Source organism: Chionomys nivalis, chromosome 11 (assembly GCF_950005125.1).
Source record: "Chionomys nivalis chromosome 11, mChiNiv1.1, whole genome shotgun sequence".
In the NCBI taxonomy this organism is placed as follows: domain Eukaryota; kingdom Metazoa; phylum Chordata; class Mammalia; order Rodentia; family Cricetidae; genus Chionomys; species Chionomys nivalis.
In genome coordinates this window covers 6,304,775-6,322,398 of record NC_080096.1, presented here as the reverse complement: position 1 = coordinate 6,322,398, position 17,624 = coordinate 6,304,775, and the positions used below count along the sequence as shown (strand labels likewise).

The window sequence follows — 17,624 nt, the reverse complement described above, 5'->3', positions numbered from 1 at the left end:
AGAGTGGCTGCCACCTCCCAGGCGGTGGCATCACTCACGCAAGCACAAAACCTCACAGCTGCAATGGCCCACATTACAGCAGCGCAAAGCCCACATTAGCTGACTGTGGCAGCGCATCCCCAGAGTCCAGCACCAGGAAAGCAGAGGCTAACGGACCAGAAGTTCAAGGTCATCCCTGGCTATGTAGCAGTTTTGAGGCAGGTCTGGGCTACAAGACTCTGTCTCAGAAAAATACACACACACATACAGAAAGACAGACAGACTCACATAGACACACACACACACACACCTGGAGTAACCTCCAGCACTGACTTCTTGTCAGCAGTTTCAAGGGTCTGCACCAGGTGCACGTCAACTGCACCAAATGCCTCCGATGGCATCACTGACAACTCGGGCTTTGCCACCAGGTCCCTGCAGGTCAGCTCCTGCAGCACACAGCAGGAGGCCTGGAGGGAGGTCACATACCAACAGAAATCCTCCCTCCAAGCAGAGCTGGCCACGGGGCACAGGCGTGGTTGGCACTCCAGACCGCAGAGCCTGGCATGCCACCGAATACCAGGCAGGCAAGGCTGAGGAGCCGTGGGCACCGGAGCTCTCACGCACCTTCCGCATCCACCATCTCCTTCAGGACAATCTCCACCCGCTCCACATGGTGCCTGTCCCAGAGGCTGTCCAGGGCCTTGCGGTTCTGATCTCGGAAGGGCAGGATCTGAGCCACGGCCTGTCAGGGAGGAAGACTGGTCATCCCAGGTTCTTGGGTGAAAGAGGCCTGGCTCTCGAGCCCAGGGAGAAAGTCGTCTGTGGGCACCAGCTTCCTAGACCTCAGGACGCACAGTTCCATGGAAATGCTCAAAACTAAATGACCTAAACGGTTCCCAGCCAAGAAAGAGCATGCTTTAAATTGACTGTCTTCCTGTGCTGTAGCCCAGTGGTGGGTGCGGGCCTCACATGCATGAGACCCTAGGTTCAATCTGCAGTACAAAAAGGGTGGAAAAGGAAAGGAAAAAATGAACCCCCTCTCTTAAGACTATCAATTTTTAATAAAATCATTTAATGACAAAATTGTAACATGAAAAACTTTAAACTGTATACATTTAATACTTACTATTCCTTTCTGTTTCCAGGCCAGTGAAACCTTATCGAGCCTGGCCTTGGTCTGGGGACTGCAATCTGAGACTATCTCCATGACAGACGCAAAGGGTTGGATGGAAAATGAAGCACCTGCCTGGGGAGTTAGCTCTCTACCCAGTGTGTGGCCCAGCTCAGCAGTCTGGGTACCAAAGAGTACAGGCGCAGTGCGGTCTACACTGGCGATGCTGGCGCTTGATGAGCGGAGTGGACCGATGCTGCCCTCTATCTCCAGGGGATCCTCCAAGCTCCTGTCTACGCTTCACTGAAGTGCTTGAACTCGGGGTCCACTTCCCTTTCTCAGGTCTAAGTTGTTATCAGCTTTGTGCCTCAAGACAGAATTCAAGATGACAAAGATTTTTATTTTAAAAAGGCAGATGGGTGAGTGTAGTGATATTTCATTTGTATTTTAATAAGTGAAGCTTGCTTGAAGTTCAGAGAGTAAAACAGCCATGCTAGTCAGCCTTACTGTAGACCAGGCAGTGGTGACATACACTTTAAATCCCAGTAGCCACACTAGTTTGCCAAAGAAACGGGGCGGTAATGGTGCACACCTTTAATCCCAGCACTAGAGAAGATTATAAAACGGGAGGAGGCAGCTCTCAGACACAATCTCATTCTGAGATTCCTGGAGGCAGAATCACCATTTTGGACTGAGGTAGAGGTAAGAGCCAGTGGCCGGCTGTTTTGCTTTTCTGACCTTCTAATTGAACTCCAATTTCTGTCTCTGGGTTTTTATTAATCGTGCTATAGGTGAGGGACTTAAGCTAACTCTAATTCCTATAGCATTCCCAAATGAAAGCTGGTTCCAGACATCAGAGTCCCTGGACCACTTCTGCAGAGAAGGCAGGCCAATACGGAGGAATGAGAATGCACTCTCTCTCTCTGGGAAGCCAAGACAAGGAGACAGAAAGTGGTCTTGCCTGCTATTCACTGGCTCCCCTGCTTCCACATCTCCCGTGTCCCTTCAGGAAGACTATGGGTGCCGAGGGATCCCAACACCCTAACCCAATTCTACATTCGATAGTAAGTCCTTGATGTCAGCCCCATGGTACCCCATATAGCACAGCCATGCCAGGCTCCAAGCTGCAGCTCACCTGCTTGCCCAGGTAATGGTCTACTCGATACATCTCCTCTTCCTGGAAAAAGCTCCCAAGCTCTGAAGCCAGCTGCTGGGCTGAGGGGTAGTCATGGCCAAAGGGCTTTTCAAAAACAACCCGTAGCCAGGCGCCTGGGTGTGGTCGGCAGCTGCTGTTGATGTTGCGGGCAATGTCTGCATAGGCAAAGGGAGGCACAGAAAAGTAGAAGATCCTGCCAGCTTCCCAGAGCCCATCCTGCTGGACCTGGGTCTCAATGTCCTTGTTCAGGGTCTGATAGTCCTCAGCTGTCTTCAGCTGGCGGTACTGGCTCAGCTGCAGAAACTGACCCTTGAGTTCATCACAGCGACTGGGTGCCAAGTCCTTGGGGCAGGAGAGGGATTCCAAGGCCTTGTCCATGAGCTTCTGGCCCTGCTGGGGGGCTGTCAGGGCGGCCCCATGGAAGCTGAAACTATGGCCCTTCCCAGCCTCGTCCAGGTACAGCTGGAACAGGCCCTGCCACAGGTACTTCTTAGCGAGGTCCCCAGTTGCTCCCAGCAGGATTATGGAAACATGCCCCTTGAATTCCTGGGCCTGCAGGCAGCCCAGAAGGGCCAAGCACATTGCTGCTATGAGCATCTTCCAAATTTTGGGGTACCTGGGAAGAACAGACAAGGAAGGAGGAAGCATCAGACACGGCTCAGGAGGTTAGGATGTGGAAATAACACAGCTAGGGCATCAAACATTTCCTGCCTGGCAAGAAACAACCACACATTACTCGGGGAAACATTATAGTCACTCAGCATTCCCTCCCTCCCGAGCAGCCTGGCTTCTGTGCCAGGAAGTCGGTGTTTAGGAGCTTGCTCTGCAAGCAGGAAATGTGCCCGGGAAAGTCCTAGGCCATGTGATGGAACCAGGACATTCTGCTGCTTAGGAGCACCAGAGAGGCCCCCAGTGCTGAGAGAGGAGTGGACCCCTTCACAGCCACAACCAGCCTCTGCCATGAGCACAGGCTAGCTGGACAGCAGGGGAACCCTAACCCAGGAAGAGCAGCAGGCGAGAGGGCACGACCACCTTCTCGCACCCACCACTCAGCTCTTTCCCATGTCTACTGGACTCCATGCACAAAATCCCAACTACTCGAGGGTGTGGGGGCCAGCAAGACGGTTCAGTGTAAAAATACACCAGCACCCCACCCCAACCTGGCAATCCAAGTCCATTCCCTGGGACCCGCATGGTGGAAGGAGAGAATCAGCTCCTGCAAGCTGTCCTCTGACCTCCTCCATGTATATATGCGTGCACATGTGCACACACACACACACATGGAAATGTAACAGAGAAAGCACAGACTCTGGGGGTGGGGTGGGGTGTGTGTAGCTCAGTTATAAACTGTTCAGTATAACAAGGACACTGGGTCCCATCCTCAACATAGGAGGGAAAAAGAAAAGGTATGTGGGTGGTGCGTGCCTTTGGTCCCAACGGCAGAGGCAGGCAGATCTCTGTGAGTTCGAGGCCAGCCTGGTCTATAGAGCTAGTTCCAGGACAGTCAGGACTACACCGAGAAACCATGTCTGAAAAACAAACAAAACCAAACCAATAATAAAATCGAAAACCACAACAAACAAGTAAACCAAAGAATGTGCAGCAGTGCCTGAGTGCGACCCCAGCTCTGCTCCTTAAGAACTCATCGGCTTAACGGGCGACACCCAGTTTCCGCTGACATGGGAACGAGAGTGCTGCCTCCATCACAGGTTTGTAGCAAAAATAAACACATTTCCGCGATGCTTAGGGGAGCACCTGCTGCCTTTTAGTCACTGTTTACAGGAGAGCTGATGGCATAAACGGTATTTGCAGTGGCATTCATTTGATTTTAACAAACAAAGCTTGCCAAAGTTACGTGTTACTTAGTAGGTTTTTTAATTTTCAGGGGTGTTATATGTGCTACTTGGTTTTTTATTTATTCTTTGTGTCTTTCACATCATGCCTTCCAATCCTACCCATCTCCCTCCTACCCATCCATAATAAAACAAAATAAAATTTAAAAGAAAAAAGAAAAAGAAGGGGAAAAAGGAAGATCAGAGAGTAAAACAGCCACACTGGTTAGCCTCGCAGACCAGGCAGTGGTAACACCATTAATCCCAGTAGCCACACTAGTTTGCCATAGAAACCGGGCGGTAATGTTGCATGCCTTTAATCACAGCCCTAGAGAGGAATATAAAATGGGAGGAGACAGCGCTCACACACAGTCACAGTCTCATTCTGAAATTCCTGGAGGCAGGGTTGCCATTTTGGACTGAGGTAGAGATAAGAGCCAATGACCGGCTGTTTTGCTTTTCTGACCTTCAGGCTGAACTCTAATATCTGTCTCTGGGTTTTGATTAGAAGTGCTAATATATGTGTCAATCACAAACCCAAACGCTCTCAGTCCGGTCTTACTGGATCCAGACCAGGCCCTGAGGACCCATACAGGACAGTTTAACTACAGTCCCCTTTGCATGTGGAAAGGCTGAGGTGCTTGGGATGAAGCTTCCATGGTGACAGAGTGGCAAGCTGGGTCCTTGCAATTGCTTACCTGGCCTTCCACAGGCAAGCATGCCTTCCTGGCCAGCTTTTCCAGACTGACTTGTGGCAGCTGGCATATCCAAGAGGCAAGAGGCCTGGATCAAGTCACAAGAGCACCTGGGTATTTACTGGGTTGGTTTTCTGTTCTGGCCCAGCGCTGTGTTTATATCACCATAGTCCTCAGGGTCTCTACTGAATCTGGGCTTTGGGAAAGGGCAGAAGGAATCAAAGAGGACCCACAGCTAAGGGAAGTAAAGGTGGAAACAGGGCGTAGTACAGAGGTGTAAAGGTGAAGGCAATGACAGAAACTGGCTGAACACCATTCATAAACCAGACAGCATGAACAGAATAAACACGGCCACACAGATGGGAGACTGGAGTTTACAGAGATCATCGAACATATAAAAGCTCCCACAGAGTTGACCAGCCTACCAGCACTGTGCAGTTGATATTAAATTTACCTGTTTATTTGATTGTTGTTGCTATTATATGAAACAGGGTCTTACTTTGTAGCCCAGGCTGGCCTCATACTCATGGCAATCCCCCTGCCTCAGTCTCTGAAGTGCTAGGATTACAGGTGTGAGCCATGCACCTGCTTTTACCTGGTCCTAGTCTTCCTTCCTCATCTCTCTGGGGACCCACCGCCAAGATGGCTCTAGTGACAGCCAAGTAAGACAAAGGTTCAATAACAGTGTCTGTGCCAGCATCCACAAGACACACTTTCCTCCGCTCAAAGAGCCTGAGCAGCTCCAGCCTTCCTCTCCTGCTCACCCTGGATCTCTGCTAGTTCTCAAACACCAGACAGATTACAGGGCATTCCATTTTTCTCTGCTTCCCAATTCCTGTCCTTGGCACCTGAGCCTTTCTTTCTCCACTGGCAACAGCTCTGCCCCGGGGGAAGGAAAAGCTGCAAGGTCAGTGCAGGAGAAATCTGAAGCCCAGAGAACAGCCTGGAGAAGGAGGAGGCGCCAGCTGGCAAGCGGCTCGCCAAACTCCTGATCAGGTCCTGGGAGCCAGGGCTTGGGATGTGCTGGTACAGAGAGAAGCTGGGGAGTCTTGCAGGGGCTGGCAGGTGGGGGAGCCCAAGGCCGCCTCTCTGAGGACAATGGGAGTGGATGGCACCTGACCCACACTGCTTTCTGACCCTCAACCACACCGGTTTCCTCTGACGGGTGTGTTCTGGACCTAATGCCCAGGTAAACCCGTCTTCTCTCTTGCATTCCAGAATTCCTGAAGCAAGCAACACTGGGAATTACAACAGCATTGTTTGCAGAGTGATTACTAAACACCTACACAACTACTCTTCCTGAAAGCAGCTTTACGTGTTGCTTAGTTTTTTAACTTTCAGGGGTGTTATACGTGTTACTTGGTTTTTTAACTTTCTATCTATTTCTTGTGTCTTTCACATCATGCCTCCCAATCCCACCCATCTCCCTCCCACCCCTCCAGAATAAAACAAAATAAAATTTAAGAGAAAAAAGGAAAAGAAGGTGAGAAAGGGAAAATCTCGACCTGGAAGCTGCGCTGTGACACGGCGAGTTGAGCAGTAAATCCTTTATCCGCACATTTTTACACGCAGGCGTTCATCGCCAAGAATCATTGGTCTGATTCAAGGCCCCTGGTTTGTGCTATACCATCAATGCTGGGCCCTCTCTGGAACTCTTCCTGGATATCCTGTTGCTACCACCGGCCCCACCCCCACCCCTCACTCCTGTCCAGCAGATCACAGATAGGGTGAATGTTGGGGTGGGCCAACACAGAACCCTGGCTCTGGGCCTGGGTAGTTGCGGGGTTGGTCAGCCCACCAGCTCTCCCGTCTTCACCACCAAGGTGAGCTCTCCTGCATTGCCCTGGCCAGTTCACCCCTTGCTGAGGGGATAAGTAAGGGGTGGGGCCAGTTCTCTGGCTTTCGCATCGCATCTTCAGGGTCAGTTCTTCCACACCTACACCTTCAGGGACAGCTCTACTGTTGCCCAGGTGAGATGTGGAGGCCACTCTCCCGAATGCTACAGCTGATGAAGGGCAGGGACAGCTCCCCTACTCTTAGGACCTTGGGGCATGCTCTTCCAACTGCCTCAGGATTTGATGGGGGTGCTGCTGCCACAAGACAGATGAGTACTGGGGACAGCTCCCCCATGCTCACAACTAGGGGCTGGCTCACCCACATGTCCGCCAACATGGTCAGCTCTACTGTCCTGCCCAGGTGAGGTGCAGAGCCTGCTCTCTGGAACGTTACAGCTGTTGGAGGCAGGGACATGTATCCTGCTCTACTGACCTCAGGTGTTGATGGGGAGGGGGTAGGCATGTTACTTGTTTTTATTATGACCCTGTTTTTTAACCTTAACAGCATAGCTCAGGCTGTAGTGTGTGCTTGAGTTCCCTGGGGAACTGTTTAAGACGCAGATTCTGATGGAGAGGCCAAAGCTGCCAGGTTCCAGAACACTGAGCACAGGAGGCATCTGCATCCAAACAGACAGCCGGAGAGTCCACCTGGTGGCAAAGAGCACTAGTTGCTTCCAGAGTTAGATCCCAGCACCCACAAGGCAGGTCACAACTCTAACTCCGGTCGCAGGGGATGCAATGCCCTTTCTAGCCTCTGCAGACGCCAGGCAGGCACGTGGTGCATGTGAGACACCCATACACACAAAAGGAAAAGGCCTGGCCTCCTATTCTCATCACCACATCAGAACGATCCTGTTCGAGCTTGACCTGAGACGCTTTAGTTGACATAAATGGCTTTGACTAAGTCCTGTGTTGACTGTGGAAGCCGACATGAACTGGCCTCAGCCCACTGGTTCTGACATGATTCTTATACTACAGTTGAGGAGACTAGGAGGAATGAATTACGAACTATAAAGCTCACGCTACCACGCTAACCCCGTTCTCAGTCAATCACGGCATGGAGGCTCCAAGCCTCCACCCTCCTAGTGGCAGGACCCTCGGAAACAACTTCATCCATTTTGGTACTGACTTCTTCACCTATAAAACATGGCAGAAACCAGGCATGGTGGATCGTGTCTACAGTCCTAGTCCTTGAGATGTTGAGGCAGGAGAGTCAAAAGTTCAAGGCCAGCTTGGGCTACAGATGGAGTTTGAGGTCAGTCTAGACAACTTAGAGAGACCCTATCTCAAAAGTAAGAGTGGGAAAGGGCTGAAGAACCCAGTCGGTGGCAGAGCATCTGTCTATCGGGAGTGAGGCCTGGGTCCAGTCTCTAGCGCGCGCGCGCACACACACACACACACACACACACACACACAAATAAATAAATTTAAAAAAAAAACAAAAAAAAAAACAACAAATCATGACAGATTCTGCTGACCTGAAAGAGGGAAGGGTTAGAAAGACTGACAGAGATGAGGATGTGACCCAAAGCAAAGCAAAACAAAACAAAAACATGCACAGCCATGTACCTGGGCACATGCCTGTCATCCCAACAGTCAGAAGACTAAGGCCTTCTGAATTACTAAATTACTAAAAGTTCAAGGCAGCCTAGGCTACATAGTAAGACTCTCTCCAAACCAAAACTGAACAATATAACAGACACACGCGTGCGCGCGCGCATACACACACACACACACACACACACAATCTCTCGCTCCTTCCTCCACCCTCTTTCACTCACCCACCCCCCAGGTGGATGAGATGGTTCAGTGGGTAAAGGCCCTTGCTGCAGAGAAGCATGACGACCCAATCGCAGCCCCTGGAACCAGCATAACAGAAGGAGAAATTTCACTCCACGGATTTGTTTTCTGACCCCCCCCCACATCCAAGCCATGGCAAGTATATGCATGTGCATACGTGTAACACACACTAAAGAGTAATAAAAAGTCTTTTAAAAATGATACTAGCCGGGCGGTGGTGGCGCACGCCTTTAATCCCAGCACTTGGGAGGCAGAGGCAGGCGGATCTCTGTGAGTTCGAGGCCATCCTGGTCTACAAAGCAAAAGCAAGTTCGGCTGTTACACAAAGAAACCATGTCTTGAAAAACCAGAGAGAGACTGCCCCTGTGACCCAGCACCTGGAAGGTGAGATCAGGGCGGTCAGAAATGCAAAGCCAGCCTGCAATATAAGTGGTTGCAGACCCTGTCTCAGGGAGAAAAATAAAAAAAGGAATGAAAGTTAATTGAGTATAAAGTGACTCCCTGCCCTAGAGCGGCACAGCATTGCTGTGAGATACAGGGCCACCGCCCTCACCTCTAGGCTGCAGAGCCAACCCCGCCAGACACCCTGATGAGCAAAGCCTCCCAGGACAGGCCGGTGAGACCTGGGCTCAGCTCTCCTCCCTGCCGCTACACCTTCCCTCCCTCCCTTCGCCGCTGCAGTCTGAGGAGGTTTACAGTCTGAGGAGGTTTACAGTCTGAGGAGGTTTACAGTCTGAGGAGGCTGCAGTCTGAGGAGGTTTACACAAGCACTCCTCCCTCTGGGCTCTGGGCTCTGCACCAACTGAGATGAACCTACCAGAGCTGTGCACACGACGCTAGACATTGGTCACGAGGCAGGACAAACGCCCACTTAGGACTTTGTTTCTCCCTTGCTTTCTTTGTTGTCTAATTAAACAATCAGTCAGGAAGCCATCACTCAACAGGCTGAGAAGCTGGAGGAGAGGACAGAGATGTCAACAGGGACACTGGAAAATGTCGTTCTCAGCCACGCTCTTGCCTTCATCCTAAACAACCACACAACTGTGAAGAAGGCATTTAATCTGCCAAGGCCTCAGCCTCCTTGCCTGGGAAATGAACTAAGTGGGTCCAGGTACCTTACCGGCCCTTGGTTCCATGCTTTGCCAGGGAGGTCCTGCCCTACTATCAAGGAGACGCTACATAGACAGAGAAGGGCTAGGGGAGACCTCTGTAAGGGGTCACAGGGCCAAGAAATATAAATCCAAGTCTACAACCTGGTCTACAGAGTGAGTTCTAGGACAGCCAGGAGAAACAAAACAAACAAAAAGAGTATAGAGAAAACAATTTCATATATTTTTTTTATTCAAGAAACAGAATAGGACATGGCAACTCACCTACAATCTCAGTCCTTGGGAGTCAGGAGGATTGTGAGTTCAGGGTTAGCCTGGGCTACACAGCAACCCCATATCAAAAGAAAGAAAAGTAAGGAAGAAGAGAGAGGGTAGAGGCTGGAGAGACGGCTCAGCAGTTTAGAGCACTTGTTGTTCTTGCAGAGGGTCCGTTCCCAGCACCCACATGATGGCTCACAACCATCCTAAACTCCAGTTCCAGGGAAACCTACATGAAGCATGCACATGGTGCACATACGGACATGCAGGCAAAGCCCTCTACACACAAAATAAAATAAGTGAAAAGGAGGTGGAGTCAGCAAGCAGGAAGACAGGCGGCCTCCTCTGGGCGACAATACATGGCTCTGACGGGCTCGTGTTAGAATCAGGACTGAGTGTGCACACAGGGATCTGATTCCAACACCCTTGGCTCTCCAAGCCCAACTAAGGGAGGTCATTAGAGCGTCTGCCCATTTAGACAAAGGCCCTGCTCACACTGCAAAAGGTGAAAGGCGGACTTGGCCAGCCATGGTGAACAGGGCAGTGTCCAGCTCCATCTTCCGTTTACCCTCACACGCAAGGGGACAAGGCCAGTCCACAGCTGTCCCGCTCAGGCCAGCAGAGAGAGGGAAAATCAGGGGTCATACCTACCCCCATTCCCTTTTCTAGCTCCCACAGATGCCACTGACAGAGCTGACTCCTGGGGATGGAGCTAGAAGAGGGGATGCGCCTCAAATCACAGACCAGAAAGCTGGACTTTGTAAAAGAAGTAGGAAGGAAACAAGATTTCAAATGAAAGGACACTTTTTGAGAATTGCCCTTATCAACCAAAGGTCCCCTCTAGTTCTGAGGCCCTGACGCCAGACTCACCAGAGCAGGCAAAGACAGAACTTGTGGCATTCAACCTTGATCTGCATTTGGTCCACTGCGGCCAATCTGAGGACCAGGGTTTCCAGATCGAGCTCTTTCCAAAGAGCCCTTTCCCTGGCCTCCTCTGAGGGTAGCTAGAAGCAGTGATGAAACCCAAAGCCCCTTTGGACCAGTCTCCAAGGTTCGATTGCTCAATTTCCGGGTATTTTCACATCTGGTTGTCAAGCACAGTTATTACTAAATCTGAGTTACATTACTGAATAACCAGCTGAATTCTATAAAGAGCAAACAAAGGTCACCACACACTCAGAACAGCGTCTCCTAGCCATGAGACCACTTTTTTGCTATGTGCCCTTGACTGGCTGAGCAGAGGACATCTGTAACATGGAGATTGGCAAAGATCTTAAATCAGGTTCCCCAGCCCATCCTCGCCTCCTACACAGCAGTTGTTCAAAGTTGACCAGCCAGTTGCTCTCTGTGCAGCCAAGCCTGTATGTCCAGTTTGAACCCTCCCACCTCACCTCTAGAGTAATCAATCAACCTACACTCAAATCATCTGATCCCACTAGCTGAATGCTGACTAGGCTTAACCACATCAACATCCACCTGACTTCTTTACCCCAAATCTCCTCTCTTCCTTTTCCTTCCCTCCCCTCCTTTTGCTTCCCCTCCCTCCCCTCCTTCAGGTCTGTGTTTCTTTATTTTTGAGACAAGGCATCTCTCTGTAGCCCAGGCTGGCCTCAACTCTTATCCTCCAGCCTCATCCTCCCTAGCACCGGGGTTACAGGCGTTAACCAACACACCTCTCAACCTACTTCAAATGCAGCTTCCACAAGTCCCAGTAAACACACACATGTTCAGATTATAAACCTTAAGAGGTGTCTGGTCTGTTGGAAAATACCAGTATCGACCTTCAAATTATATCTGGGGGCAGCTATAGGCACCTGTCACCAAGACTGATGATCTGAACTCAATTCACAGGCCGGAAGAGGAGCTCCAACTCCAGTACTTGTTCTATGACCTCCATGTGCACACACACATATGCACACACATGTGTATACAGGAATGCACACACAAACACAATAAGAGTCACAGAGAGCCGGGCGGTGGTGGCGCACGCCTTTAATCCCAGCACTCGGGAGGCAGAGGCAGGCGGATCTCTGTGAGTTCGAGACCAGCCTGGTCTACAAGAGCTAGTTCCAGGACAGGCTCCAAAGCCACAGAGAAACCCTGTCTCGAAAAACCAAAAAAAAAAAAAAAAAAAAGTCACAGAGGTTTGGAGTACAGTATTTCCCACCGTCCTCGTCTATTCTGCTGGCACCTCTGCCTGGATTACTACAGAACACCCTTCCTCCCTCCTATGTCTCCCTCGGGCCCTGCACAATTGAGTCTAGCACAGGGTCCAACACGACCCTCCCAGCGGTGGTAGGATCATGTCCCCAGGTCTACACATTCTAGCTTCTCACTATCATTTCTTTACCTCTTATACAATTCTGCGCACCCTCCTGCCTCAGGACCTCTGTACCGGCTCTTCTCTGTCTGACCTGCTTTCCTCGCAGGTGCCATATGGTGCATTCCTTCACTAACTTCAGCAGGACCACTTTCTCAGTCAGAATTTCTCAGACCACTCCACAAAATACTAGAACTGCCACCTCCACTTCATGCCTCCTCCCTCCTCCCCACTCTATTCTCTCTGGAGTCTCTCCTTCCTTCCTTCCTTCCTTCCTTCCTTCCTTCCTTCCTTCCTTCCTTCCTTCCTTCTGTCCTCCCTTGCCTTCCTTCCTTCCTTTTCTTCCTTCCCAGCTTCCTGTATCCTAGGCTGCCCGCATATGTAGTTGGGGATTACCTTAACTTTCCTTGTTTTATTTGATGTGTGTGGGTGCTGTGTGTGATTGTGTGCTATATGCATGCCTGGTGCCTGGAAAGGCCAGAATAAGGCTTCAGGTGCCCTGGAATGAAAGTTACAAACAGTTGTGAGCTGCCATGTGAGTGCTGGGAATTGAACCCAGGTCCTCTGGAAAAGCAGTCAGTATTCTTAACTGCTGAACCATCTCTCAAGACCCATGGACTTCTGTTCTTCCCTCCTCTATCTCCTGAACGCTAGGATGACAGGCATGAGTCACCATGTTTAGTTTTGTGCCGTGTTGGATATGTTATATATGCTAGGCAAGCATGCCACCAAATGAGCCACATCCCCAGCCCTATGTCTATACGATGATGACGTCTGTCCTGAGGCAAGGAGAGGTATGTTCCCTTCAGTGCAGTGTCTCTGGCATCCAAAACAGGGCCAAGCACTCAGCAAGCTCCGTGTGACATTTGCCAATGACCAAATAAATACCATTTGCACAGGATCACTGTAACCCCATGAACAAGGTGCCCAGGACTGAACATTGGCATGGAAACATTGCGTTGTAACGGCCACGTCAGGCGCCATGCCGCTGCAACCCACCAGCAGCTGCTTCTTGCGAATGACAACACTTCGGTAGTGTGAGCTATTTATGGTGCGAATGCCATCTGCCAAATGCTAGGCTTGGAGTTGACAAGCGACGAACCCTTGCACTCTTGCTACTGTTCTGTGAGGTAGGTGCTGCCATCAACCATTTCAGAGCAGTGAACTAAGACACGGGAAGGTAAACTATCTTGCTGATGGCCAGACAACCTTAGAGGTGACAGGCCTGGTAGTGGAGCTAACTACCGATGCCACTATAAAGTGTGTGGCTAAAGGCTGGAGGCGGCTCAGCAATTAAGAGCAGTTGCTGTTCTTGCAGAGGACACAGGTTCAGCTCCCAGCACCCACATGATGGCTTATAACCATCTGTGACTCCAGTTCCAGAGAACTCAGTGACCTCTTTTGGCCTCTGCAGGCACCGTACACACGTGGTATTCATACATATATGCAGACAAAAACTCATACCTGGAAATAAAAATAATAAGCCTTAAAAAAAGAGAAAAAAGAATTCCCAAACAATGAAATGGCAGATAGCAGCATGGTGTACCATTACTGGTTTTCCTGATAGTGGCTGCTCACATAAGCCAGCTGGCCAGGAACTGCTCTAAACTGCCACGTTACCCCGAACACTAGTGGCCTCTCACTGGTCTCTGCTAAGGCCCCATGTCCACTTGCCTAATAGTGACTCAAATGCCCTCCTTCTGATATAGGAAGACATGGAGTCGATACCCAAGCGAACCCGAAGAGCCCTGTGGGCTAAGACACTGAGTATACACCTGGGATTGTGTATTCCAGGCCTCTCTGCAGCTGGGTGACCTGAGGCAATGTCTAACCTGTGTTCTCAACCACAAAACAGAAAAGCAAGTCCGTCACACGCACACACGAAGACGATCCATGTAAGGCACTCCGGCGCCACACTTGGCAAGCTGTAGGCTGTCCCAAAATGCTAGCTTCTGCCACTGAACATGAGTGTCATGAAGTTGGCTCCCACCAAGCCTTGGAAGCAACGAACCACTTTGCCACAGGAAACCTGCAAGGCATGGTTCCATCTGACCACACTGACGAAAGGCTGAAGAGCTACAGGGCTGGCATGGCCCCTTCTCAGCTCTTGAGAAGTCTACCATCCAGCCAGAAGAACAGAGTATGATAGGCGGGTGTGGTAGCACCTGTCCACAGCCCCGTAACCCAAGAAGCTGAGGGATAAGGGCTAAGAGCTTGAGACCAGCCTGGGATACAAAACAAGACCCTGTTCCCTAAACACACAGCAGGGCTGGAGAGATGACTCGGCAGTTACGAGTACCTGCTGCTCTTGCAGAGGACCTGAATTCAGTTCCCAGCATGTACGTGGCAGCTCACAACCATCTGTAACTCCAGCCCTCGCCTGGCCTCCGGGGTTCCAGGCACATGTGTGGCATACAGATATGCATGGAGATAAAACACCCAACCACACACACAAAATAAATAAATAAGATAAAAACAAAACAAACTGGGGTGGAGGAGGACGACCTAGAGAATTTGCTCAGCGGTTAATAGCACTTGCTGTTCTGGTAGAAGACTGAGATTCGGTTCCTAGCACTGCAACTCCCTCTTCCGTTCTCCACAGGCATGCGAATATACACGCACGTACACACGCACATACAAATAAAATAAATGAGGCTGGAGAGACGGGTCGGTGGTTAAAAGCACATGCCGCTCTTGCAGAGGACTCAGGTTTGATTCCCCACATCCACACGGCCGCTCATAACCATCTACAACTCCAGTTCCAGGAGAGCCCATACCCTCTTTTAGCCGAACACGGCACACACATGGTATGCTTACACACATGCAGGTGAAATACTCATATGCACAAATTTTTTAAAAATCTTTTAAAAATAACATATTTGCAAAGGAGTATGAGCTGGGGCTGTAGCCAAAGGTCTGGGGCTTGCCTAGTGCGTACAATGTTCTAGGTGGAAAACAATGGCCCCAGTGAGAAGAGTGAGGCTGAGATTGCACAGCTCTAATCCCTGGCTTACTTCTGGATTACCTTCCGTGCTGTAAAATGGGGATGAACGACCTCATTTTAGCGGCTAGCCAGAAGAAACCTGATCGGGGAACAAAACGTACTTCGTGAGGACATGGTCTAAGGGGTTTTCCTGACTTTACAGCCCAGGACAGCTGCTCCAGGCAGCCCTGGAGCACTGGGCCACTGACAGCCAAAGCAATCTTCCTAATTCTCCTTTACGGTTTTTTTTTGTTTGGTTTTGAAAAAAAAGAGTGTGGCCAGGTAGCCCAGACTGGCCTTGGCTGGATATTCTTCTGCCTCGGTCTCGGAAATGCTGCGACAATGGATGGGCCCCACCACTCCGGCTTTCTTTCTCTTTAAAATGGCCCCTGATCTACCCAAACAGCCAATAGTAATCTGTTGCTTTCTGTTAAATCACATTGTACTTAAAATTTGTTGTTGTTGTTAAATACAAAACTCTTTTAAAAATGAGCCCTGCTCAAGTCAAACACAGTAATTTTTTTTTTTTATCTTTTTTTTTTTTGGTTTTTCGAGACAGGGTTTCTCTGTGGCTTTGGAGCCTGTCCTGGAACTAGCTCTGTAGACCAGGCTGGTCTCGAACTCACAGAGATCCGCCTGCCTCTAGGTTGGGTCTCACTGTGTGGCTAGCCTAGAATGCTAATTGCAGAAAAGGCTACGAGCTTCCACCTCAGAGATCTTCCCGCTTCTGCCCCCTCCCTCCAAGTGCTGGGATTAAAGATGTACACCACTATGCCCCTCTTAAACAGACGCTTTTCTGGGATGTGCTCCCAAAATAAGGATTAGCCTCATCAATTCAAAAGATTCGTCCAGTCATGCATCACGGCAGAGACTATAGGAGTCCTGGTTTTCCTTCTGGTTACCTTTCAAGGGCCACGATAGAGGGGTGGACTAGCTACTTGTATCAGCCATATGGAATTTTCAGTTCTTACTTCCGGCTAAGCATTCAAGGCTGGGGAAGCCGGCTTTCAGAGGCCCCGTGTCCCTGGAAAAGAATTTGCTGGGTCGGTATGCAGGAAACGCTCATGCGATAGTAGCTGCCAAAGTTTAAGCATTGGGAAATCACCGGCTCGCTCTCTGCGGCACGTTCCGGGAAGCCTAGGGACAAGGGCGCGCTGGGCCCCCAGGGCTGCCGGGGAAGGGGCCTGGCCGCCTCCTACTGGCCCATCACCTAACTGCATCGCATCCCCAGGCCCTGCAGAGGTGGAGTGGGGTGGGGTGGGGTGATGATGCCTTTATTCCGCGGAAGGAGGAGCGTGCGGGTGAGGGTTCGATGACTCGGGCGAGCACCGTGGGACTCGAGCCATTTCCATGGCCGGCTGGCAAGCGTGCCGTTGGATGCAAGAAGTGCGCAGCCCAGAGCAAGCAGGGGGGGTGCAGCTTACTTCATTTCGCTCCTCCGGGAAGTGGCCCGGGCTGGCTAGCACGACAGGCGGCTGGGGTCGGGGGTGGAGTGGGAGGGACCTGCGACCCCCCTGCCCGCGCTTCGTCTTCGGCAGGTGCGCGCTTCACTCGGGGCCGCGCTTCGGTCCTCCGAGAGCGCCCGGGCGCGAGGCCAAATTCAACCCTGGATGCCGCAGTATTTCAGGCTGCGTAGCGACAGGGCCCAGCGGGCAGGCCTCTGGCCACCGCGGCCCCGCGCTGCGGTCACCCGGGCTCCAGGAGCGCGCGCAGTGGGGCCTAGGGCGAAGCGCGCGCAGGAGGCGGAGCCTCGGGCCTGGGCACGCCTCCTATCTCGCGGGCTCGTTAGAGGAGGCGGGGCCTCCGAGTGCTTCCTAACGTCCAGCTGCTACACTTGGGCTCCTTCTGCCATGCTTCCGTGGTCCTTTCTGCTATCCGGGTCATACTCTCAATGGCAGGGCTGCCCTGCTGCGCGGGAAAGCGCGTGTGCCCCTAAAGATTGCTAGGGGTGGAGATAGTGGATGTGTTGTTGAGAAAATTCAGAGGATGAGCAGTGTCTCTGACTTGTCGTCTGGAAGCTGGAACAGGTTACCTGCTGTCCCCAGGCCTCATGGTCCCCCGTCTGTAGAGTGAATAGCTTGGTCCACTGTACCCAGAGGAGTGAGTTAAACGCCGGAGTGTACACCCTTCCCATACCTTTGCCAGCTGGCTCCAGATCTCTGACGCCCCTAACTGTAAGGGGCTTGGGACTCTCTGTGTTCTGATGAGGGTTATCTTGAGGCTACGAGGCCTTAAGTAAGACAGGAAATAAACAGTGCTTTATGAAGAGTAGCCGCTGTGTAAAAGACATCTTGGCTCCACCCACCCCCTATCCATTTTGCTGCACTGTTCCCAACCTTGTGCCCATTTCAGTGTTAACCCTACAGAGTCCCCATGATCCTGACGCTGAAGATGAAGCTGCTTCTTCCCTCCGTGACCCTCAAGCAACTTTTGGCTAACGAAGGCAGGGATGGCGCTGCACCGACGGCAGGATGCCCCTGGGCCCCTCCTGGATGAGGGTGCCCATCTTTACTCTTGGAGCACCATTGCTCTGTTCCTTCTTCAGA

The 17,624-nt window shown here is 51.1% G+C and overlaps 1 protein-coding gene across 2 annotated transcripts in view; it reads right to left on the bottom strand.

Annotated features, from left to right (window-relative positions):
• H6pd (hexose-6-phosphate dehydrogenase/glucose 1-dehydrogenase) overlaps window positions 1–16,802 on the bottom strand; it is a 34,304-nt gene extending 17,502 nt beyond the window's left edge. Inside the window, exons 1-4 of one of the 2 annotated variants that reach the window (XM_057784158.1) lie at window positions 16,503–16,802; window positions 15,981–16,102; window positions 2,226–2,862; window positions 604–721 (exon numbers count right to left, since the gene is read on the bottom strand). In XM_057784158.1, coding sequence (XP_057640141.1) covers window positions 604–721; window positions 2,226–2,843 — 736 coding nt within the window. In that variant the 5' untranslated portion in view covers window positions 2,844–2,862; window positions 15,981–16,102; window positions 16,503–16,802. The remainder of the gene's footprint in view (window positions 1–603; window positions 722–2,225; window positions 2,863–15,980; window positions 16,103–16,502) is intronic. The other variant, XM_057784157.1, reaches the window with a different exon arrangement.
• Window positions 16,803–17,624: the final 822 nt, after the last annotated feature.